The sequence below is a fragment of the Spermophilus citellus genome, assembly GCF_964194105.1.
Source record: "Spermophilus citellus genome assembly, chromosome: 1".
Taxonomy (NCBI): Eukaryota; Metazoa; Chordata; class Mammalia; order Rodentia; family Sciuridae; genus Spermophilus; species Spermophilus citellus.
The window spans coordinates 114014961-114039194 of NC_138182.1; the positions used below are offsets into that span (position 1 = coordinate 114014961).

The 24234-nt window shown below is 39.5% G+C and overlaps 3 protein-coding genes, 1 long non-coding RNA gene and 1 pseudogene across 5 annotated transcripts in view; 3 read left to right on the forward strand and 2 right to left on the reverse strand.

Moving 5' to 3' along the window:
• The window catches only part of LOC308645979 (uncharacterized protein), a 42278-nt gene extending 39804 nt beyond the window's left edge, over positions 1–2474 (reverse strand). Inside the window, exon 1 of the mRNA XM_081288428.1 lies at positions 2376–2474. Within this exon, the coding sequence (XP_081144554.1) occupies positions 2376–2378 (3 nt within the window). The 5' untranslated portion in view covers positions 2379–2474. The remainder of the gene's footprint in view (positions 1–2375) is intronic.
• Positions 1–24234, reverse strand: part of LOC308645983 (obscurin-like) — a 438916-nt gene that overhangs the window by 371953 nt on the left and 42729 nt on the right. The gene's annotated exons all lie outside the window — the stretch shown is intronic.
• Positions 1–24234, forward strand: part of LOC308646517 (obscurin-like) — a gene marked incomplete at its 3' end in the record, with an annotated part of 232569 nt that overhangs the window by 165763 nt on the left and 42572 nt on the right. The window lies entirely within an intron of this gene.
• On the forward strand, positions 2631–22555 carry LOC308645990. Its single transcript, XR_014021291.1, has 3 exons — positions 2631–2701; positions 15042–15168; positions 22355–22555. It is a non-coding gene; the product is annotated as an uncharacterized lncRNA (long non-coding RNA).
• Positions 19986–21855, forward strand: LOC308652152 (dolichyl pyrophosphate Glc1Man9GlcNAc2 alpha-1,3-glucosyltransferase-like; annotated as a pseudogene). Its single transcript has 2 exons — positions 19986–20925; positions 21818–21855. The product of its transcript is annotated as a dolichyl pyrophosphate Glc1Man9GlcNAc2 alpha-1,3-glucosyltransferase-like (transcript).

Genomic DNA, 24234 nt, shown 5'->3' on the forward strand with positions numbered 1-24234 from the left:
TTTATAAGAAAGCATAAGTGCCCCCTTCAACCTTTTAAAAGCAGGTGGAGAAACTCTAACCTCTGCTTGATCATCATTTCCTTCTTAACTGCTTAGTGCCTTCTTAATATTTGCCCCAAGGTGATCATTAACTCTACCTGAAATCAGCATCCTGGGGGCCACATAATGACAAGCAGAAAAACTGAATGTGGAAGTAAAGGAGATGGGAGACAGTCTGACAACCCAAAAAGTGAGGAGGAAGAACCAGAATCTGGGCTCTGAATAGACTGAAGGATTCGGATCCCAGCCTGCAATTCCTGGAGTTCCAATGCTACATGTGAACCACACATGAGGTCAAAGCAGGGGTTAGGAAGGTTTAGGGGAAGGAAAGGAGAGGCACAGTCAGAGTTGAGGGGAAGGCGATGAAATAGGAAGTTCTGGAATAAAGAGAACAAAAAGCTCCTGCTATAGTTGGAGCCAGCACTTTTGGCTGGACATATGAATTGGCCTTAGTTGCCTCTGTAATTTTAGGTACCCTAGTCTCCTCTTCGTTCAACCCATCTTCAACTTTTAATTCATAGTAACTCCACCCCCACCGATTCTGTTGGAATAATATGGGCAGATACACTGATGCTGGGATCTTTATTCTAGGCCTGGGGCTGTGAAGCAGTGGGCTACTGCAGCACAGGACATACAAGAAGATATCGAATACACACACACAGGCATGGGAAGAAATGAGACTCATTAAGACTGGCCCTTTCCTTCTCGTAGGCAGATGTGTGTATTGTAAACAAGGGACAACACAATGAAGGCAGTTCATAGGGAAAATGAGTTAGTAGCAATTTGAGGCTCAAGGTATTTTTGGAAGGCAGCCCATGGTAAGAAATACATTTTATATCATCCTAGTACACACCTATACATCCTTGAAAATTTCAAAGACATTCAAACGAAATAAAGCTTATCTTTCAACGTGTGAAGTTCTCTGATGTATTATTTTGCATTGTGTTCTATTTCAATTATAAGTAATCATCAGCTCCCCAGAGTCAACTCTATCTGCAATTTTAGAAAATGCTGAGTTAGGGCTGGGGTTGTGGCTCAGCGGTAGAGCGCTCGCTTCGCACATGCGAGACCCTTGGTTCGATCCTCAGCACCACATAAAAATAAATAAGTGAAATAAAGGTGTTTAAAAAAAATGCTGAGTTAGAACAATGCATCCAATGGTCAGGTACTGCCTGTTCCACCTTCCCCTGCCTCAGTTCCAGATGGTGAACTCACTAAGCCAGCCCATCTTCTTCTATGTGTTGGGATGGGCAATGTTACATTTTCCTCTAAGACTTTCCGACTTTGGTACCACATACTTTGATTTTCAAACAGATCCCCTTTATCCAGTGGCAGAGTTTAATCTTGCCGGCCTAAGAGTCACTCTCCTACTTTACAACATATCTGCACTTAATCCATTTGAGAATTTTATCCGGAAGCCAATTTTATTTCAGAGGTCCTGGAAGGGTAGCTCTCTGTTATACCTCAATATTTCTCAGCACTGCCAATCAAAAGAATAATAATAATAATAATAATACTTGGTTTCTATATCATAACACAAAAATTCCACAGACTTAAAAGCAAAATGTAGCCTGGTGGTGTACCCTGTAATTCCAGCAATTAGAGGAAGCTGAGCCAGGAGGATCATTAAGTTCCAGGCCTGCATCAGTAACAACACAGCAAGGCTCACAAGCAACTTGACCAAATTCAAAAACAAAAACACGGGCATGTTTTAAATTTTTAAAAAAAGAAATAAAAAAAGCAAAAGCACAGGCAAATTTTACAAAACGAGAGTAAAGAAAACCCAAATTCATTAAACAAAAATTTAAAGATACTGAACATATCAGAGGTAGTATCTTCAAGTTCTGTAGAAAAGCAAGATCTCTCAGGGGGAAAGAAGGGATAGAGGTCCCATAGGTCCTCTAACACAGGAACCCACACACAAAGTGAAGATTCTCCCTCATCCTGTCCTCCCCACAGTGTATGGAGGGAGATACACGGGGCTGTAAGCTCACATCCGCCTGGGAGGGCTCCAGCAGGGCTGAAGTCTCCACGCAGAGACCGGACCAGAGACCACGGTTCAAGCTGCTGCCCAGCTCACCCCACAGCCTGAGAGCACAACTCCCAGCTGCACAGAGGGCTCCAGCGGGGCCGAAGTCGCCACGCAGAGAGGGACAGGAGCCCTGGGTTGCGGCTGCCGCCCAGCCCACCCACGGCCGCGGGTAACCAATGTCCGGCCGCCCCGGAGGACTCGGCCTGCAGGAGGCCGGGCCCTCCGCCAGGAGGCGGGTCCCGCCACAGCCAGCGCGCGGTTCCCGACGGGCGCCGCCGGTCTCAGAACTCCGCCGCACACTCACCATATCCGGCTTCCGGGGAGGCTCGCGCACTCGGGGTGGATGACAGGGCGACTGGGGACGGGCAGAGCCTCCGAGGCCTGCCAGGCGGAATAACGGATTCCAATATGGCGGAATCCCGGAACCAAGATCCGCGAGGTTAGGAAATCCTGCCTTCTCCTTTCTAGAAATGTGCTTGATTGGACAGTCCTCATGCACGTGTCCCTGATTGGATAGAGCTTGAGACCCCGCCTTCTTATACCCCAAGTGGGAGTGAATGGATAACCTTCTGCTGAATGAGGCCAAAATAACATTCTTTGCTGGATCTTTCCATTCCCCCTACTATGCAGGTACATTTGCATTTTTAACCTTGTATATAAGATCATATCCATTTATCAATTGTATGTGTATGTATATGTTAATCACAAATGGACAGAGTACAATGAAAATAATTTTTAAATTTCCTGTAACTTTGGTGTCTATTCTTGTGAGGAGGAACTTGAAGGAAACAGTCACTTAAGAAAACTATGTGCAATACAAATAATTTAAAATTTTCTTGGATTTTTATATTAAAAATTAAGAAGATTGCTAGGCGTGGTGGCGCATGCCTGTAATCCCAGCCGCCTAGGAGGCTGAGGCAGGAGGATTGCGAGTTCAAAGCCAGCCTCAGCAATGGTGAGGCACTAAGCAACTCAGTGAGAGCTTGTCTCTAAATCAAATACAAAATAGGGTAGAGGATGTGGCTCAGTGGTTGAGTGCAGCTGAGTTCAATCCCTAGTACCACAAAAGGATGAAATTGTCATATTTTAATCCAAAATATTATCATTGTTATTAACATAAAATTATTGTGACATCTATACACTAAGTCTTGCTACTAAGTCTTCAAATCTCACATTGTTGTAAGGCTCCAGCACTGTCCAGCCGAGCAGCTACATTCCAACTTTTTGAGCTATAACTCCCTGACCTCAGGGAGGTGAAGGGCTTGACCTCCATTTCATACCACATGTGAGGGAACAGAAAATCTATAAGGCACCTACTGTTTGCCAGATAACTTGTAATCAACATGTCACTGAATATTAGCATCCTGCCTATCACTATTAGTTTATCCATCACTAGATGATAGGTCATCCCAAAATATATTAGTTTATAACCAGTGGTCAGCAATTTATACTGAGCTCATCTGGGCTCCTCCTCCTGTATGTGGTTAGCTGGCTAGATGGCTCAGCTTCAAAGTGTGATCTGGCTGTCATCTGGGATACCTATTCTCCTCCCCTTGATATCTCATCCTCCAGTAGGTCAATGTGGGCTGGTTCTCATGGATAGCAGGGTTCTAAAAGAAAAAGAGAAAGCATTCAAGACCTTTTGAGCCCTGGTACCATACTGATACACTTTTGTCATCACAGCTTTGTATGAGTTGTAGCAAATAAGGCCATCCCAGATATAAGGTTTGGTAAACAGACTCTTGTCTCTTGATGGAAGCAGCAGTAAAAGCACATTGCCAAGGTAATTTACTGTTTCCATAATTTAAAGTTTAATCTTTTGGTAGATACTGTTGAGTTATACAGGCATACGTGTAGAACTGCATGCGTGTGATTTGGCTTAAGCTCACACAGTACCCCATGCTACAGGAGAAACACACATTGGTAGCCTGACAATTAAGTCCAAGGCCGAACTGCAAAATAAGTTTGCTTTAATCTATTTAAACTCTGGAGGTCAAGGCTTTGGGAAGATCTAAAGACATGAGATTCCCTCCTCTTCCCTTGTTTGCTCTCCCATCTCTGCAAGAGGGATGGGCCTTGGCCCAGCAGAAAATGGGTAGAATGATATACCTTTGGAGGCTTCCTGGTGGAGTTCCCTGCCATCTGTCAAGGCATTGTCTCTCCCTGTTCTTGACCCTGAGGAGAAATATTGGTAGGTAAAAGTGTTTCATCATTTGTGGCATGAAATGGAGCTTCAAGTCCTGCACTTCCCTGAGTTCAGGGGAGGAGTCAGCTTTCAAAGCTGAAATGTGACTGCTCTGATCTGACATGTGCAGGAGGCTTAAAATAGAGTGAGCTTTGAAGATTTATAGCAAAAGTATATTTACTTCGCAATAATTACATATTGATACATACTATAATGATAATATTTTGGATGTATTGTTATTACAATCAATTTTATCTTTTCTTTTAGTATTTTAATGCGAATACTAGTGCCTCCCATTTTATTTGTGTTGGATATTGCTGCCTTTGGGTATTGCTTCCCAGTTCAAAGTTCATGCTACTGCCTCACAAGACCAAAGATCAGAAAAGCTATGGAAACTTTAAAAATAATATTCACTACATTCTTTCCATTTGTGAATAATATGTACATTCACATAATTAAAAAGTTGATATGACCTTGTTGGGCCCGTAAGTTGGAAAGCAGCCTATGTTAGGAACTCTTAGGGTTCAGCACTCTGAACCCAGATGTTGCAGTTGGCACACTAACCATGCTCAGCCTTATCACCATGGTAACCTGGCTTCCCTTGTGTGCTCAGCCTGTTTCTTTCTTGCTGTTTTTCTGCCATTGACCTTTTAGTTCATGGGTCGCCACTCCTAAGCGTGTTGCTAGCTCATGGGGTTATGTGACCCTCAGATCAATCTGCCCAGTAACAGGATATACATACCTTATATATAATCAGAGAGATGATAAATTATTGTATAATGGTACATTAAGAATTGCAATGCAAAATAAATAAATAAATAAATAAAAATCATTAAAAAACCTTGCCTATGCAGTAATAAAGTAGATCGAGTTCTTTTTTTTTTTTTTTGAATCAAATGGGGTATAATTTCTCATTTTTCTGAGTGTACAGGTTGTAGAATCACATTGGTCATACAGTCACGTATATACACACAGCAATACTAGTGTCTATTTTATTCTGCTGCCCTTCCTATCCGCTCTTCCCCTCCCCTCTCCTTCCATCACTTCTCTCTACCCAATCTAATGTGACACACTTTTTTTCCCCTCACATCATCATACAGGTATTCTGTATAACGATGAGGGGTCTCCTTCCATTTTCCATGCAATTCCCCTTCTCCTTCCCTTTCCCTCCCACCTCTCTTCCCTATTTAGTAGTAATCTTCTTCTCATGCTCTTCCTCCCTATCCCATTTTGAGTCCCCCCCCTTATATCAGAGAAGACATTCAGCATTTGTTTTTTAGGGATTGGCTAACTTCACTTAGCATAATCTGCTCTAATGCCATCCATTTCCCTGCAGATGCCATGATCTTGTTATTTTTTAGTGCTGAGTAATATTCCATTGTGTATAAATGCCACATTTTTTTATCCATTAATCCACTGAAGGACATCTAGGTTGGCTCCACAGTTTAGCTATTGTGAATTGTGCTGCTATAAACATTGATATGGCTGTGTCCCTGTAGTATGTTGTTTTTAGGTCCTTTGGGTATAGTCTGAGAAAAGGACTAGCTGGGTCAAATGGTGGTTCCATTCCCAGTTTTCCATACTGCTTTCCATATTGGCTGCACTAATTTTCAGTCCCACCAGCAGTGTATGAGTGTACCTTTTTTCCCACATCCTTGCCAACACTTGTTGTTGTTGTCTTCATAATGGCTGCCATTCTTACTGGGGTGAGATGGTATCTTAGAGTAGTTTTTATTTGCATTTCTCTGATTGCTAGAGATGATGAGCATTTTTTCATATATTTGTTGATTGATTGTATATCCTTTTCTGAGAAGTGTCTGTTCAGGTCCTTGGCCCATTTATTGATTGGATTATTTGTTTTTTTTTTTTTTTTGGTGCTTATCTTGTTGAGCTCTTTATATACCCTAGATGTGTGAGGGGTAAAAATATGTTCCCAGGATGTAGGCTCTCTATTCAGCTCACAGATGATTTCTTTTGCTGAGAAGAAACTTTTTAGTTTGAATCCATCCCATTTGTTGATTCTTGGTTTTAATTCTTGTGGTATAGGAGTCTTATTAAGGAAGTTGGGGCCTAAATCCACATGATGAAGATTAGGGTCTACTTTTTCTTCTATTAGATGCAGAGTCTCTGGTCTAATTCCTAGGTCCTTGATCTATTTTGAGTTAACTTTGTGCATGGTAAGAGAAAGGGATTCAATTTCATTTTGTTGCATATGGATTTCCAGTTTTCCCAGCACCATTTGTTGAAGATGCTATCCTTTCTCCAGTGCATGCTTTTGGCACCTTTATCTAATATAAGATAGTTTTAATTTTGTGGGTTAGTCTCTGTGTCCTCTATTCTATTCCATTGGTCTACCAACCTGTTTTGCTGCCAGTACCATGCTGTTTTTGTTACTATTGCTTTGCAGTATAGTTTAAGGTCTGATATAGTGATACCACCTGTTTCACTCTTCCTGCTTAGAATTGCTTTAGCTATTCTGGGCCTCTTATTCTTCCAGATGAATTTCATGATTGCTTTTTCTATTTCTATGAGGAATGCCATTGGGATTTTGATCAGAATTGCATTAAATCTGTATAATGCTTTTGGTAGTATGGTCATTTTAATAATATTAACTCTGCCTATCCATGAGCAAAGTAGATCTTTCCATCTTCTAAGGACTTCTTCTATTTCTCTCTTTAGGGTTCTGTAGTTTTCATTGTATAGATCTTTTACCTCTTTTTTAAAGTTGATTCCCAAGTATTTTTTTTTTTTGAGCATATTGTGAATGGGGTAGTTTTCCTCAATTCCTTTTCAGAGGATTTTTCACTGATATACAGAAATGCCTTTGATTTATGGGTGTTGATTTTATATCCTGCCACTTTGCTGAACTCATTTGCTAGTTCTAGAAGTTTCCTGGTGGAGTCTTTTGGGTCTTCTAGGTAAATCATATCATCAACAAATAGAGCTAATTTAAGTTCTTCTTTTCCTAAAGTTATTCCTTTAATTTCTTTCATCTGTCTAATTGCTCTGGCCAGTGTCTCAAGAGCTATGTTGAATAGAAGTGGCGAGAGAGGGCATCCCTGTCTTGTTACAGATTTTAGAGGGAATGCCTTCAGTTCTTCTCCATTTAGAATGATGTTGGCCTGAGGCTTAGCGTACATAGCCTTTACAATGTTGAGGTAAGTTCCTGTTATCTCTATTTTTTCTAGTGTTTTGAACATAAAGGGGTACTGTATTTTGTCAAATGCTTTTTCTATGTCTATCAAGATGATCATATGGTTCTTATCTTTAAGTCTATTGATGTGATGCATTACATTTATTGATTTCCGTATGTTGAACCATCCTTGCATCCCTGGGATGAATCCCACTTGATCATGGTGCACGACGATCTTTTTGATATGTTTTTGTATTAGACTTGCCAGAATTTTATTGAGGATTTTTGCATCTATGTTCATTAGAGATATTTGTCTGAAGTTTTCTTTCTTTGAGATGTCTTTGTCTGGTTTTGGAATCAGGGTGATATTGGCCTTGTAGAATGAATTTGGAAGTATTCCCTCTTTTTCTATTTCCTGAAATAAATTGTAGAGTATTGGTATTAGTTCTTCTTTAAAGGTCTTGTAAAACTCAGCTGTATATCATTTTGGGCTTTTCTTGGTTGGTAATATTTTGATGGCTTCATCTATTTCCTCACTTGATATTGGTCTGTTTATGTTGTATATATCTTCCTGACTCAGTCTGGGCAGATCATATGACTTAATGAATTTATTGATGCCTTCACTATCTTCTATTTTATTAGAGTATAACATTTCAAAATAATTTCTAATTATCTTATGTATTTCTGTAGTGCCTGTTGTGATATTGCCTTTTTCGTCCAGTATGCTAGTAATTTGGGTTCTCTCTCTTCTTCTCTTCATTAGCATGGCTAAGGGTCTGTCAATCTTATTTATTTTTTCAAAGAACCAACTTTTAGTTTTGTCAATTTTTTCAGTTGTTTCTTTTGTTTCGATTTCATTGATTTCAGCTCTGATTTTAATTATTTCTTGCCTTCAATCTATGATTATTTTGTAAGGTATATAGGGACAGAATTTTATTTTTCTTCATTTATATCCATTTGATTTAGCAACATTGGTTGAAAGTTTGATAACAATGTGAAAAAGCAAAAAACTAAAAATTTAATAGAACATACATACATCATCTACTATATCAGAAGATGTATCATACACCTCTTTCTATCTTCACAACATCATGTAGTATAAGTCCTTATTTTTAATTGAGAAATGAAGAAAATGATATTCCAAGAGCTGAGCATGCTGCTCAGAAATAACATCTACTAATCAAAAGAGCCACAAATGCAGTGGAGGAAACCGAGCCAGACATTTCCCTGGGGATTAGGACTGAATCATCAGAGTCACCTTTTACTGAGCAAATACTCTATAGGACCTGAGGTAGAAATGTGTATAAGGAGAGTATTTTTGAAAGTAACCTCAAAGAGTAGGTGCAAGGAAGTAGGAAAAGTGAGACAGGAAGGGAGGAAAAGGCAGTGAAAGGTGTGCTGCTGAGTTGGGGACCACTGTGAGAAATCCGGGTTCTGGGTAGTCCCTGAGGGTCCAGGTTGCAGGCATCTCAGTGGTCCCCTGAGCCATGGGAAGCTGACACCTCTGCCTCTCATGTGGCAGTTGCCATCAGCCACATTGACCTCCCTGTGAATGAGCCAAGTGAACTCTTGGACTTGGGAAATAATTGTGGCAAAAGAATCGAGAGTCAAAGCTTAAATTGATTGGGGCTGTGTCCCTGTGTATGGGGTCTGTCCTCCAAATCAGCAGCTGGGCTGAGGGGCAGAGCCGGGGCCTTCAGAGGACCTGTGCACTTTAAAAGTGGCATTCAAACCCCACTGCAAGTCTCGCTTTCCTCTTAACTCCTCAAGGCTGGCAGCACCCTCTCAAGTAGAGCAGCAGCTGGAACGATTAGTAGAAGAATCACGGTCCTGCTGCTGTAGCTGGTGCTGAGGCTGTACCCGATGTGACTTCTTCCTACAGTTCTTCAGTTTTAAGTTGGCACAACTGAACACTCACACTTAGGGCTACGTGGCACACAGGGAAGGGACACTTGTAGGAGAAAGCACACATCTGCATGTGCTGCAGCACACCTTTTAGCATTTTCTACTAACCACATGGTATATTAACTAGCAGTTGCAGAATTTTATGATATTTAACAGTTTTGTGAATTATTTTCAGACAGTTTCAGCATTTGCCTATGAACATGAGAATGACAATTGGGGAATTTAAAGCAAAGCAAAAGTTTCAGCCACCCAGATCATCACAGCCATGTACAAAGCCCACTAAGCTCACAGGTAGTAACAGGACTATTCATAGGATACCATCACTTGGTTCAGTTTAACTTTGTTTACGAATTGATGCATCACTGCCCAGTGTCCATTACAAACGTAGTTCCCAGGTCAGTCAGCTTGTGCAATTCTAGGACTTCCAGCATGCCCTGTGAAGAGCTCTGTGGATCTACCCCCAACCCCCAGCAAAATCACAGGAAATTGCTAAACAGCAACAGCAGCAACAGCCAGTCATGTTCATTCATTGGGAATGGTTCCAGGATGTATGAAGATGTAAAAGGCAGTGTAACGCTCAGTTTCTTCTCTTTACTCTTAACTGAGCTAGAAAGCAATAGTATGAAATTACAAATAAAACATACTCTTCTTCCTATACCATATGGAAATGTAACATATTTGCTAATTAGAATACAACGAAGTTGGGTGGCAGTGAAGCTGTAATGGGTTAATGTGACTCCAGGTGATAAATCAGGAACAAAAAGAAAGAAAAAATTCAAATCAAGAAAACAATGGATAATAAATAAGGTTAAGATGACTAAATTCATAAATACCTTTTACCTCTCAGCTTTTTCAAAAGGCAAAACACCAGGGAAAAATAGAATACTCAGGTAAATTCAGATATTACACAGGAGATGTTACTATCTCCCTTAGAAAAACAAAATTATATTTAGAGAAAAGTAATATGAACAATGATTATGTCATTGTATTAGGTAATTCACATGAAATGGGCCAGTATCTGGAAACACAGACTAGACACAAGATAGAAAATAATGTGAAGAGACCTATCACAAGTGCAGAGGGTTTCATCAGCAATAATTATCGGCTGCACACCAAGAAGTCTCATGTCCCTGTTATAGTACACTGGAGAATGCTACCAAACACTGGGAGATGTAATATTAGTTCTTCCCCAGTGCTCTAAAACATGAATAGTAGATGCAGTTCTCATCTCATTTTGAGTCAATAGTGCAGTGATGCCAAAATTGTACAAAATTATTCACAAAAAATAATAACAAGGGACTGGGGCTGGGGCTCAGTGGTAGAGTGCTCGCTTAGCACGTGCAAGGCCCTGGGTTCGATTCTCAGCACCACATAAAAATAAATAAATAAAATAAAGGTTAAAAAATAATAACAAAACTACTTATTCTGGGCTGGGGATGTAACTTAGTGGTCTAGTGGTTTTGCCTATAGCCTATGAGTTTATGTGTTTCATCCCCAGCATGCAAACAAACCAAAAAAAAAAAAAAGCCATAAAAATTCTTTTTTAAACAAAAATATTTATTTTTTTTAATTGTAGTTCACTTGGCTTTGTTGTTTCTGGGCCTTTGGTGAGTCAGTGTCATGGTGGGAGTACATGCTTGAGCTGAGCTTCTCACCTCAGGGTGACTGGGAAGCAGAGAGAAAGCACAGAGACAGAAGATACCCTTCATGGTTATACCCTCAGTGACCTGCCTCCCCAACTACCTCACCTGTTAAGGTTTTACTACTTTCCAGCAGCCCATGTGTCATTGCTAGAAACACTGAAGTGCTGCAAGAATTCAGGCATGTAGATGGGCATGGCAGACTCTACTCCTGCCAGAAGGGTGTGCCACCAAACCTGGCTGGCAAGTGCTGGGCGGGCAGTCTGCCTGCTTTTATCCCTGACACAGTGTCTGAAAGGCCAAGGTTCGTCGTCGGAGATTAAAATGCACACACACAGATAGCAGTGACAAAGATGAAGCACTTTACTGCAAGCTGGTTCTAGCTTATATAGAAAGTGAGAGTCAGTTATCTTAAACCAGGAAGCTCCCAGGGCCAATCATAGTAAAGGTCAGATCATCACCTACGGTGCACGCACGTCTACCCTGCATAAGATTCATGGGGGGCACGAGCTGTCCACGATCACGGAAGACTGGAGGACCAATTAGAAAATTTTCAAAACAACTTGTTATCCGCCCACTGGCAACTTGCCTGCCACCATGTTGCATTAGGGGCTCCTTATCTAAAAGGCCCAGGGAGTTCTAGCCGCCCACTGGCAATTTGCCCACCGCCATGTTTGAAAGGCCCGGGGAGTTTTCAGGGAGACTCCCAACAGTGTCCCCCCTTGCCCTGATAGGAGGAGGTCTGGGTTATACTCTGTCAGTTGGCTAATTTTAAAATTGGGATGGGCAAAGGGAAGGGCTGAAGTTAAAATGGGTACAATTGGATCTTACCAATTAAGGCTTAGTACTATGTTCTGAAAGTGGACCACCAAACTGTTTCTCACATTATGAATCTACGTATGGATTAATCCTTTGATGAGGCAGAATCCTCACGATCCTATCACCTCCCAAAGACCTCACCTCTGAATGCTGCTGAACTAGGGACAACGCCCTCAACATATGAATTTTGGGGGGACATTTCACATCAAGCCATAGCTTAGCATGTATCTCTTCCATTTATACACCATTGGCCAACCAAGGCAAATGGAAGATTATAAATGATCTTTGAGTTTCACTGTGAGGGGATCTGTAATTCTTTGTCATAGAAAACCACCACAGTTAATACTGTGTAAGAATCGCGCCCCACCCCCACCAGCCCCCCTCTATGTGGGAAGCTTATTCTAAGCCCAAATATGATTGTATTTGGAGATTGTGAGAAACACACTCACCTGTCCAAACCCAAAGAATGGATTGAGAGACAAAGGTGTGGAGAAAGCAAGACTTTAATGATGATCTGGTGTCTGAGGGAGCAGGCACACCCAGAGTTGCAATCAGCATTTTATCCCTTAGTACACAAGCCCCTCCTTGCCCCTGCACCCCTACTGTGGGGTATGCTATCACCTAGGTTTTACTGTTTCCTATTGGGTTTTTTAAAGAAATGCATCTTTAATTGTCCCCCACCTCCCTTTGTTCTCTTGTAGCTGGAAAGCCTTCTTGAGGTGAGTGCATCTTGCAGTTTACCTCTCTGTTGGTTCAGCAAGCCCTTTCCCCTCACCTCCTATCTGTAAAGGGACTGTGAATTTTCCACACTCTAATGTTATCTGCCTGTAACTTTCCATTCTGTTCTCTCCTGCTGCTTTTCTTACCTCCCATATTTATATTCAAGGCTAAATACTGTATTTTGAAAATGGAACACCAGACTTTCCATTTCTCACGGAGATGTCATTTGGGAGATAGTTATGGTAAAATGAAGTCCTCAAAGTGGGCTATAGGATTGATGGTGTTGAAAGGAGATGGAATTCTCTCTCTTCTTCCAGGAAAGGATATGGGTAAACCAGGAGGAGACCACACCAGGAACTGAATCAGCTGGCTGCTGGACCTGGGTTCCCAGCCTGTAGAACTGCCAGAACCAAGTTCCACTGGAGCGTCTCAGTCTGTGGTATTTGTCTTGGTATCCCAGACGCTGAAGCAGGGACGGGCACAAAGATTGCCTATCATACATTGTCTGTGTTTGCTTACTTTCTCATAGCAACTTTGAATCAACTTGTTTGCATCTACAAGTGTGTAGTTTGTATGAGATAATCACAGTGACTGGCTTAGGGAACCCTGATATCCCTATGCACAATTTTACTGTTTATGAATGTCTTTTTATTTGCTTTTTTTCATCTTCCATTTTTATTCTCCTCTCATCCACTTGCCTACCTTTTTTTGTCTTGCTGGAAGATTTTTCTTTTTGATGTTTTTATTATTTTATGGATGTTTGTACATACGTAAAGACTTTAATATATGGTATTTATAGTCTTCTACTTTATTGAATATTCTATTTTGAGTCACTTTTCAGGAGATTCTTTTACAATCTTCACTTTTGTTTTTCCCTTTTTGTTTGTATTAATGCCTGTCAAGTAGCACTCAGTGCTGTGATGATGGAGAATGCTTCTCCTCCCTGTGTCCACTTGAACTGTCATGCTGCCTTGGGTCTAAGACACATGTGTTCACATTCAGATCATGCCATCATATTGAAGGTGCTCATTACAAGTGGGATATTATTTTTAAAGACACTTCCTCAGAGTCTATAATGGGTGACATTTGGTTTTCCACAGTGCTATGTGTATGATGAAATACATTCATTTCTTAATATTGAACTTGGCTTTCATGCAGAAATACATTTTAAATGTTCTTCTGCAGTTCTTATATCTTTATCTTCCCATCAAATTCTTCTATCAACTTCTAGGTTTTCTTCAAGCCATTTCATCCACTTAGATGGCTTCAGCAGTCCCTGAGGTCTTGCTGCTTCCTGAATCTTTAATTTACCTTTGACCTCTCTTCTGAGTTGTGGACCATGCATCCACTTACCAGGTGGGCATCCCTACACACCTGATCACAGGGACTTCGAACACAGCAGGTCTGAGGTCAGACTGCCCATCATGGCCGTTGTTTGTTGTGTTTTCCAGCCTGGGTCTACACAGCTGCTTATGCAGATAGCTTGGAAGTAAATGCCTGTTTTAGCAGTAGGCATTTACTTCCAAGCTAAAATTAGTACCGTGTTCTATTTCTACTTTTTCCTTTCTTTTTTTTTCTTTTTCTAGGATGAGTTCTCTATGCTGCATTCTTAATGCTCTGTTCCCTGGTGTAGGTGGTCATGTGTCACCAGTTTCTTCTCTGACTCTCCTATTAAGTTTTTCCATTCTCTTTAGGGGAAGACTTCCAAAATGCAGATCTGTTTAATCTAGAATGGAAATACAAGACTGCCTGTGAGAGTATTTTAATTAAAAAATTTTAGATGTTGATGGACCTTTATTTTATTCATTTGTTTATCTGCGGTGCTGAGAATCGAACCCAGTGACTCACACATGCTAAGCAAGCATTCTACCATTGAGCCACAACCCCAACCCCTCCATCCCCCACTGTGAGAGTACTTTATAATCTATCAATAGTTTCTAAGAAGAGTGGGCACATGATTTTTTAACTGTTGGAATTAGGCAAAGCATTTATATTCACATCACTAGGTTGTCAGTCCCCGACACACTTGCTGCCTTTACCACATGTCACAGCCTAGTCAGCCTCACCTAGACTGACACCACTGTAGTTCCATTAGCCTGGCGTGGGTTCTTTGTATTTCACAGTCTGATTCCAGGGCCAGCACACATTCATCTAAGTGAAATATATGCTGGGAACATGGATCAATCTGTTTTTCCCCTTCTTCCCCACCCTATCTTACTACAAATATGTGGCTTAGTTTATTTAACATAGTATTTCAAGTATGTGTTCGTATTGAAGTCTTCACACTAGATTTATCTCTTTTTAGGAACAGAACTTTTTTCACCCTGTTTCTGCTGTGAACAAGGACACTTCTAAATCTATAAAGGAAATTCTATAATAGTGATGTAGGGTTACCAAATTAGTACAAAGACAAGGTATTTTTATTGGTATTTTCCTCTCCCATAATACAAATCAAGCTGTATCTTATAAAAGACATATGTAAGACACATATTCACACAAGAGTGAACTCTGTATTTCTGTTCTGACCCAGGGTGGAGGGCTTGGGTTGAGGAGACATGTTCATTACAGGGGATGGTGTCCTTCAAGTACGTGTCTGTGGACTTCACTTGGGAGGAGTGGCAGGACCTGGATGAGGCTCGGAGGACCTTCTACAGGGATGTGATGCTGGAGACCTACAGCAGCCTGGTGTCCTTGGGTGAGTGAAAAGCCCCAGTGATCTTATTAGAAGCAATTTCATTGTCAGTATTTAGAGGAATCATTTTTAAATTTTAATATTACTATTATCTTATTTTTATTTATCTATCTATTTATTTATTTATTTTAATTTTGAGTACCAGGAATTGAACTCAGGGGTACTTGACCACTGAGCCACATCCCCAGTGCCCCCCACCGTCTCAGCCCCCCAACTTCCTTTTTATTGAATTTTATTCAAAGACAGGGTCTCACTGAGTTGCTTAGTGCCTTGTTTTTGCTGAGGCTGGCTTTGAACTTGTGATCCTCCTACCTTAGCCCCCCAACCTGCTGGAATTACAGGTATGCGCCACCTCCTGTTACAGGTGCACCTGTACCACATTCATTACCATCTCTTCTCCACTCTCCCTCCCACACAGCCTTTCCAAGTTTACCTTATATATTTTAACTTACACATAGTAATTGCACATATTTATGGGGCAAAGTGTGGCATTTCAGTACATGTATATAGTGAATTACACAAATTATCAGTAATAGGCAGGTTTGTATTGGGAACATTTAAAAGCTAATAGATATTTTGAAATATTTAAAAAGCTGCTCTGCTCTTTTAATTATGCTTCTCTGCTGCAGAATATTAAAATTATTCTCCTATGCAGGTGCACCACCACATGCATTACCACCTCTTCTCCACTCTCCCTCCCACACAGCCTTTCCATGCTCCAGTAACCACCATTCTCTGTATCTTTGAGATAAACTTTAGCTTCCACTAATAAATGAGAATATGCAGTATTTGTTTTTCTGTGCCTGACTTATTTTACTTTACATAAATGTCCTCCAGTTCCATTCATGTTGCTGCAAATGCATTTTTTAAAAACTGAATAACAGTCCCGTGTGCATACATACCGCATTTTCTTTGCCCATTCATCTAAGATGGACATCAGAGTTGATAACCTATCATGGATTTTGTAAGCAGTGACACAATAAATGTGCAAGTGCAGGTTCCTCTTCAAAACAAGGAATGAGTTTTCCCTGAATACATATACACCATACTGCTATAAATATGGTCATTCTGTTTCTAGGTTTTAGGGACATGCAGACTGTTTCCCATAGTGGCTGCACCAGTTTGCACTTTTAGAACCAGTGTGGAGGTTTTCCTTTCAGTGCCTCCTGGCCAGCTGTTTTGTTCTGTGTCTTAATAATGAGCACCTAAAAGTGGTGTTATGATGGCTTGTTTGGATTCTGATCTTTTACCTGATAATTATGGTGTTGAACATTTATTCCTGTGCTTATGGGTATTTGTGTGTCCTCTTGAGAATGCCTGTTCAGGTTACTTGTCCGGTTTTTAATTATATGATTTTTTTTTTTGCCATTGAATTGAATTCCTTATTTTTTCCAGAAGTTAATACCTTTTCAGATAGTTTGCAAATATTTTCTCCCATTCTGTAGGTTAAATTTTTACTCTAGATAGTAGAACTTCCACTCTGGATAGTTCTTAATATTAAATGTATTCCTGCCTTAAATACACATAAGAACTTTCACTGTAGATAATTCTTAATATTGAACTTGGCTTTTGTGCATGAATACATTTTAAAAGTTCTTCTGCAGTTCTCTTGAGAAATGTCTGAGATTATTATATTTTCCAGAAGGCAATCCCTTGTCATTTTGCAAATATTTTCTTTACAGTTTTTAGTTTGTAAACTCCATTTGTTAATTTTTGCTTTTGTTGTTTTTTTTGAAAGATCAATGTCTGTGTTTCACTGGTATTTTCTTCTAGTAGTTTAATCATTTCAGGTCTTAGGTATTAAGTGTTTGATCCACTTCGTTGATTTCTCTGTCTGGTGAGAACGGGGTCTAACATTGCATATGGATGATCAGTTTCCCACAATTATTGATGAGCTTACTTTCTAAACATATATTCTTGCTACTTTCCTGAAAATCAGTTGGAGATTATATATATATAATATCTTATATCTTAATAATGGTTTAATATTGGTTTCTGTTATGTTCCATTGGTCTGGAGTCTGTTTATGCCAGTACCATGCTGTGGTTTAATATTTTTAGTTGTAGATGGACACAATATCTTTATTTTCTTTCTTTATTTTTTTGTGGTGAAGAGTGAACCCAGTGCTTCACACCAGCTATAAATACTCTTATCTATCACTGAGCTACAACCCCAACCCACCATGCTGTTTTGATTATTATCCCTTTGTAGTTTGTTTTGAAGACAGATATTAGAATGATTCCAGCTTTGTTGTTTTTGCTTAAGTGTGCTTTGACTATTTGAGGTCTTTTGTGCTTCCATATGATGTTTAAGACTATTTTTCTAGCTATGTGAAGAAAAGTTATATGAGGATTACATTGAATATGTCAATTGCTTTGGGTATTAAGGGTTTTTAGCAATATTAATTCTTCCAATACATGAAAATAGGATGTATTTCTTTTGTGTGTCCTCCTTAATTTATTTTCATCAGTGTTTTGAAGTTTTTGTTGTAGAGATCATTCACTTCTTTCATTAAATTTGTTCCAAGGTAGTTTTTTTTTAAATTAACTATTTTAATTGAGATTTCTTTCATGTTTTCTTTCTCAACAATTCTGTTTTTGATGTATAATAAGGCTACTGATATTAGTTTGTTGATTTTGTACTTTCCAACTGAGGATACGACTGCATTCATTTATCAGTTCTAATAGTTTTTTTTTATTTTGGAGGAATTTTTGTATACAAATCTCTGTTTTTTTCTGTATACAAATTCATGGTGTTTGCTAATAATTATTTAACCTCCTCCTTTCCTACTTGGATGCCCTTTCTTTCTTTCTCTCTTCTTACTGTTTGAGTCAATGTGTTCAGTCCTGTTTGAAGAGCAATGGAAGCCAACACCTTGCCTTGTTCCAGATCCTGCCAGAAACAATCTGAGACTTTCCCTGTTCAGTACGATGTGGGTTAGGATTTAATATGCAGCCTGTGTGTTCAGGAACATTACTTTTAACTCTAGCTTTTCAAGGGTTTTTATAATAGAACTGTGTTGAATTTTATCAAATACCTTTTCTGGGTCTGTTGACATACATGAGTTTTTTTGGTGCTGAGGACTGAACCCAGGGGCACATAACCACACTGCTGCATTCCCAGCCCTTTTTTTTTTTTGTATTTTATTTAGAGACAGGGTCTTGCTGAGTTGTTTAGGGCCTCACTAAATTGCTGAGGATGGCTTTGAACTCAAGACCCTCCTGCCTCTGCCTTACAAGTTGCTGAGATTATAGGCGTGTGCCACCATGCCCAGCAAGATATATGATTTTTAATCCTTCATTCTGTTTATGCAATGAAATTACATGTATCAACTTTCATATATTGAACCATCTTCCATTCCTGTGGTTCACATGGGGTCATGATTTTTAAACCTTGCTGATGGATTGAATTTGCTAGTGTTTTACTGAGAATTTTAAATCTGTGGTCATCAGGCTATTAGTGTTCTTGTGCAGGTTTTGATATTAGGGCTAATGCTGGTCTCATAGGATACATTTGGAAGATTTTTCCTTTATTTCAATATTTCCAAATAATTTGAGAAGAATTGGCAGTTGTTCTGTAAACTTTTGATAAAATTTAGGAGTGAAGCCATTTGGCCCTGGGCTTTAGTTTGTTGGAAGTTTGTTCCTGATGTGCTCTCCTTGGATACATCTGTTCTGTTAAGGTTTCTAGATCCTTATGGTTCAATTTTGGTTGTTATGTGTGTCTATAAATTCATTCGTTTCTGGATTTTCCAATTATGAGTGTGTGGTTTTTCAAGATATTCCCTAGGGATCTGCAGGTTAGTTGCAACATCTGTTTTTTTTTTCTTCATTATTGCTTTGATTTATTTGGATCTTTTTTCCTGGTTAGTATGATTATCAGGTACTTTGGAATGACTTGATATCACTTTTCCCAAACAATCTACACAGAAAAGAAGATTTTCCTTAATGCATATGAGGCTTGAGTTCTCCTCATAATACCCTAGAGGCCTGGCAGGGGCACTGAGAATGGGTCCTTTTGGTCATTTAGTTTGATTTTGCTTAAAGAATCTCCTACAATTCCACAAGCTTCAGACCCCACCAAACCTGGATCTCTCCTCACTTGACACTATGGGCTTAGCAGTCATATGAACTTTTATTAAAGAAAAGGCTATTGTTTTCTGTAAGTATGCAAATACATCCTAGTCTTCATATTTCTGGGAAATGTGTTCACATACTATGAATACAGATCTGTTTACTAGTTTGTCAAAAGTTGTTTTTAAAAAACTCCAAGTTCAAATGCCCATAAAGACACTGATCACTGTTTCCAAGGCTATTTCCCCATGCCTACATCAATGCATGGTTTCCTATTCACAGGGAGCCTTCCTATACATACCAGGTTGATACAGATCAGACTCACTATAGGCAAAAATCAAGCATGTTACTGAGGAAAGAAGAGCCTGACTCAGTTAAAATATCAGCAAAAGTTTAGTCCCTGTTATTTAAGGCTTTATAGACTATATTGACCCTCTTAGCACTCATAGCGTTACTTGAGATTGAACATGTTCCTTTAGCAATAGAGTGTGGACAGCATTTATCAAATAAGGAAAAATAATCCATGTCCACTAAATGACTTGACTACTGAGAGAAAACTCTTGGAGAGTTTGACAAAGACACTATTAAATAATTTTTTAATAAATGCTCAAGACATTATATTCCTAGAAATGGGAAACTGTTAAGAGCCTCCATTCTGCATGTCTGTGATTTATACAAAGTACTTAGGTTTGATTGTGTTCTCAGGTAAGAATAACTTATACATGGAAAGTGCACGGTGCTGCAGCAATGGTGGCGCTCGGAACCCTAACGGGTAGTGGCAATTGGTTTTCTGCTTTGGCGATCCGGGTGACTCTCCTCAAATGCCTTCTCATTTCCACCTACCATTCTACAGATTTTGAAGTACACCACAACTGGCTTGCTATCACTCACAGTTTGCCAATATCACATTGGTATTATGAGGCAACTTCAGAGTGGACCTTGGCTTATCCCGCTTTTTTGTGTGGTTTGAATACGTCCTGTCACTTGTTGCCAAATATTTTGCTCAAGTGATGCATAATGTTCATAATATGAACTACTGCAGTTTAAGAACCTTATTTTTCCAGAGATTTTCTGTCATCTTTACAGATGCACTCTTTGTGTATGCTGTCTATGAGATTGAATTATATCACTACATCCAGCTATCTTGATTAATTAAGTTGCCCAGCCTGACCTCAGAGTTGCAGTTCTCCTGCCTCAGCCACTGGTATTATAGATATTCATTTCCAGTACAATGGATTCCTATTTTGATTAATGTTGCTCTCCATTGCACGATTATTTCAGAAAAGGCATGTGGAAGGAGCATTTTTCTTTGCCGTTCTCCTACATTTGAAGCACATCTACTTCTATGTAGCACCAGCTTACAGTATATACCTGCTATGCTCTTACTGTTTTGCTGCAAATAAACCAGATGGGTCTGTCTGATGGAACAGTTTTAGCTTTGTCCGTGTTATTTTGCTGGGCCTCATTGTTTTCCTAGTTTCTGCTCTTTCACTGGGTCCTTTCCTAGCCTTAAACCAGCTGCCTCAAGTCTTTTCCCAACACTTTCCTTTCTAGAGGGGCCTCTGCCATGCATACTGGGCTTCAAACTTCTGGGCCTTATACAATGCTTTGGACAAAGTTCTGTCTGTCATTGGTTTGGAATTGAAACTTCTTGATCCCAACAAGATCCCTAAGGCCTCAATGGCAAGTAGCCATACTCCTCGAAATTCTCCCAATGATCCTTTTGTCTGTGGAAAAAGCAGGAGATGCTTCAATTTTTCTGATTCTGACCACAACAGGACATTATTCCCTCTTCCCTCTGCTCTGCACTGCCCCAGAACTTCCCATTAAAATCTTACTCATGTTACTATTCTCCATCTATAGTATTTCTTCACTGAAGATTCTATTCAGAAAAGAAAAACCTCTTTTATTTATTTATTTATTTTTTTCTTAGTTCTCGGCGGACACAACATCTTTGTTGGTATGTGGTGCTGAGGATCGAACCCGGGCCACACGCATGCCAGGCGAGCACGCTACCACTTGAGCCACATCTCCAGCCCAAGAAAAACCTCTTTTTAATTGGATGGAAATTTTCTACCTCCTTGGCTTGGGGATTCTGGAAGTCTGCTGTGAATTTGTATTCCCTTTTACCTCCTGGAAGCTGAAGTGCTCCTTTTTGCCCTTTGTTACTGACTTCAGTGTATTGTGCAGTGGGCATCACATGCTTGGTTCATACTGTATGTTTCAGTGTTGACTGGTCCTCCGATCAGCAAGACAAAGGAGCAATGAATAGAGGAACTGCTTGGAAGTAGGCAAACCAATTATTTCATGGGAAATTAATCAGAACTTGAAGAAAGTTGCTTGTGGCATGAGCCATTCATTTTAGAAGATCTGTTTAGAGAATCATTCTTCCATCATTGGCCTTGTCGAGCCTAGCAACCTGATTGTTACCATGGTAAGAAGCTACTGCTCTCCATAAGCAGTGAAATTCATCTGAAAAAAAAATCTCATCTTCCTCTGTTAAAATTGTCTGAGATCATTCAGACTGCTATGTTTTCTGAAAGCTAACAGAGTCTGATTAACCGCATAATTATTTGTAGACTATGTCAACCATTGTCAGGATATAAAGGATAATTAGACTCCTCTACTGAAGGAAACAAATAAAATGGCATTTTTTATTTCTGCAAAAAAAAAAAAAAAGAATATCTTATACACTACAGTTGTCTTGCTCTTAGGTGACACTGTGCATATTTATACTTGAAACTGGTAATACTGTGCAGGAACTTGTAGGATTAATACACTATAACAAAGATAATAAAAAGTAATGCTTTCCACAAGGCTTCAATGAAGAAAGTATACAAATCTTCAAATCAAGGTATCAATATGGAGATTCCTCAGGTCAAGCATATTACTTGAACATCATGGGTTTTCTTCCCATGTAGGCCAACAAAATAGATTGGTCTGCACCCCCAGTCATGGTCAGGGACATTTCCATGAGCGATTTTTTGAACTTAATGGAGAGGAGGGAAGACATCAATGGAAATGGATGAAAACAAACATTATCTCTCTTAGAAGAGTGATTCAAAGTGTACGTCCTACCTATACTGATCCAGAATTTCTTTTCTTGGAATATGAAGGGCACTTTTGACTGGGGAAGAAAGCAAAAGGAAGCTTCTGGAGAAAAATTACAAGTGCGGAGATTCCAAGTCAGACCTACCCACTGAATTGACTCCATGGATCTGTAAGTGTGGCCACTCCTCAGATATCACCATCAAGGAATAAAATGTACTTCAATATGTACTTCAATCCTCCTTAGAGTAGTGGGGGCAAAGAAGCTGTCAGGTAGAGTTTGTGCTTTACCATTAGGAGAAAATGATGCAGGTGTTAGATTCTAACTGTGTAGTTGCTACATGGGAGAAGAGTGAACCCCATATATCAGAGTGACAATCCATGAGACAGATTTAAAGAACTGGACAAACAATCAAAACATGGACATTTTATTATTCTCCCTCTTCTTCCTCCAAATACCCAGAAATTAATAAATGGCAGATTCACAGGGAAAATGATAAAATATTTTTTTCTTCCTCCAGTTGTGTCTCCCAGTAGGAAGTGAAGGAAATGACAACTGCTTATACAGAAAACAGAACTCTAACTCAGAATCTGTGTTCAAAATTCCCCTAGAGTTCCCTTCAAGAGAACAGTTCCACATAAAACACTCTCATTTGACTAAAAGAGTTTTAGAAGGCAGCCCACGCAGTTGCTCATATTTTTTAAATAATAGATCCTGTGTCATAGACTATAGTTGCAGTCCACACAATTTGGTTTATCCTCAGGGACAGAGAGAGTATATAGAGAAAGAAAAGATAGAGAAAGGGGGAGGAGTGAAGGGGAAGGGAAGAGGAAAAAGTAAACACAAGCCAATGGTATAGGCTATCTAGAAACATTTTACCCTCTCTGCAAAATTCATCTGACTCAAAAATTTCCTGCTGATTAAAAAGATCATGTAAAAATGTGCATGATCTCTGAGAGTGCAACTTCCAGCAAGTCCTGTTCTGGAAGAGCTGCTCTCATGACCAAACCTCATGCAAGCTGACACATAGAGAAGAATGGTTTCCTCCTGAGAACCAGCTATAAATGGAGGAAAAATGGCATTCAGTCTGTGTGGGAAGAAGACCTATGCATTTTTTTAGATATGTATGTGCATCTCATTACATTCATGTTGGTTCTCAAGAACATTTCAGTTTAGTCATAAAGTCTACAGGAAACTACTATTTAAGTTTTTAAAGCACTTCTTATGAAAATAAAGGTTAGCCAGCAAAAGCATTGAGCATCACTGAGGTCCATGGTTTTGTATTGGAACCTGATTTTCCACCCTGCTGGCAATATCCTCATTAAAATTTCTCAAACACAGGAGGCTGAGGCAGGAGAACTGCAAGTTTGAGGTCAACCTCAGCAAACAAGCAAGGCACTAATCAATTTAGGGAGACCCCATCTCAAAAAAAAAAAAAAAAGGCGGGGGATGTAGCTCAATGGTAAAGTGCCCTGTGGTTTAATCCTCAGTAAAGCAAAATTAATTAATTAATTAATTAACTAATTTAATTTCTCAGAGGATAGAACAGACATGAGAATAGCTCTTAATGACTTGGTAATAACAGATTTCAAATACAAGTTTTAAGTGTCTTACTTGTGTACACATACACACAAAAACACACACACACACACACACACACACACAAATAGTTCCCAAATCCTCAGAAAACAAAGAAATATTAGCTTATCTATCTTACCTAATAAGATTAATAACATTTATTCTCCATTATTTCTTTATTTATAGTTGTAGATGGACAGAATGCCTTTATTTAATTTGTTTATTATTATGTGGTTCTGAGGATCAAACCCACTGCCTCATGCATGCTAGGCAAGCACTTTGCTGCTGAGCTACAGCCCCAGTCCTATTCTCCATTATTTCTACTTCCACAATTTGTACTATCAGAATGGGAGCCCTAAGGAATTATCA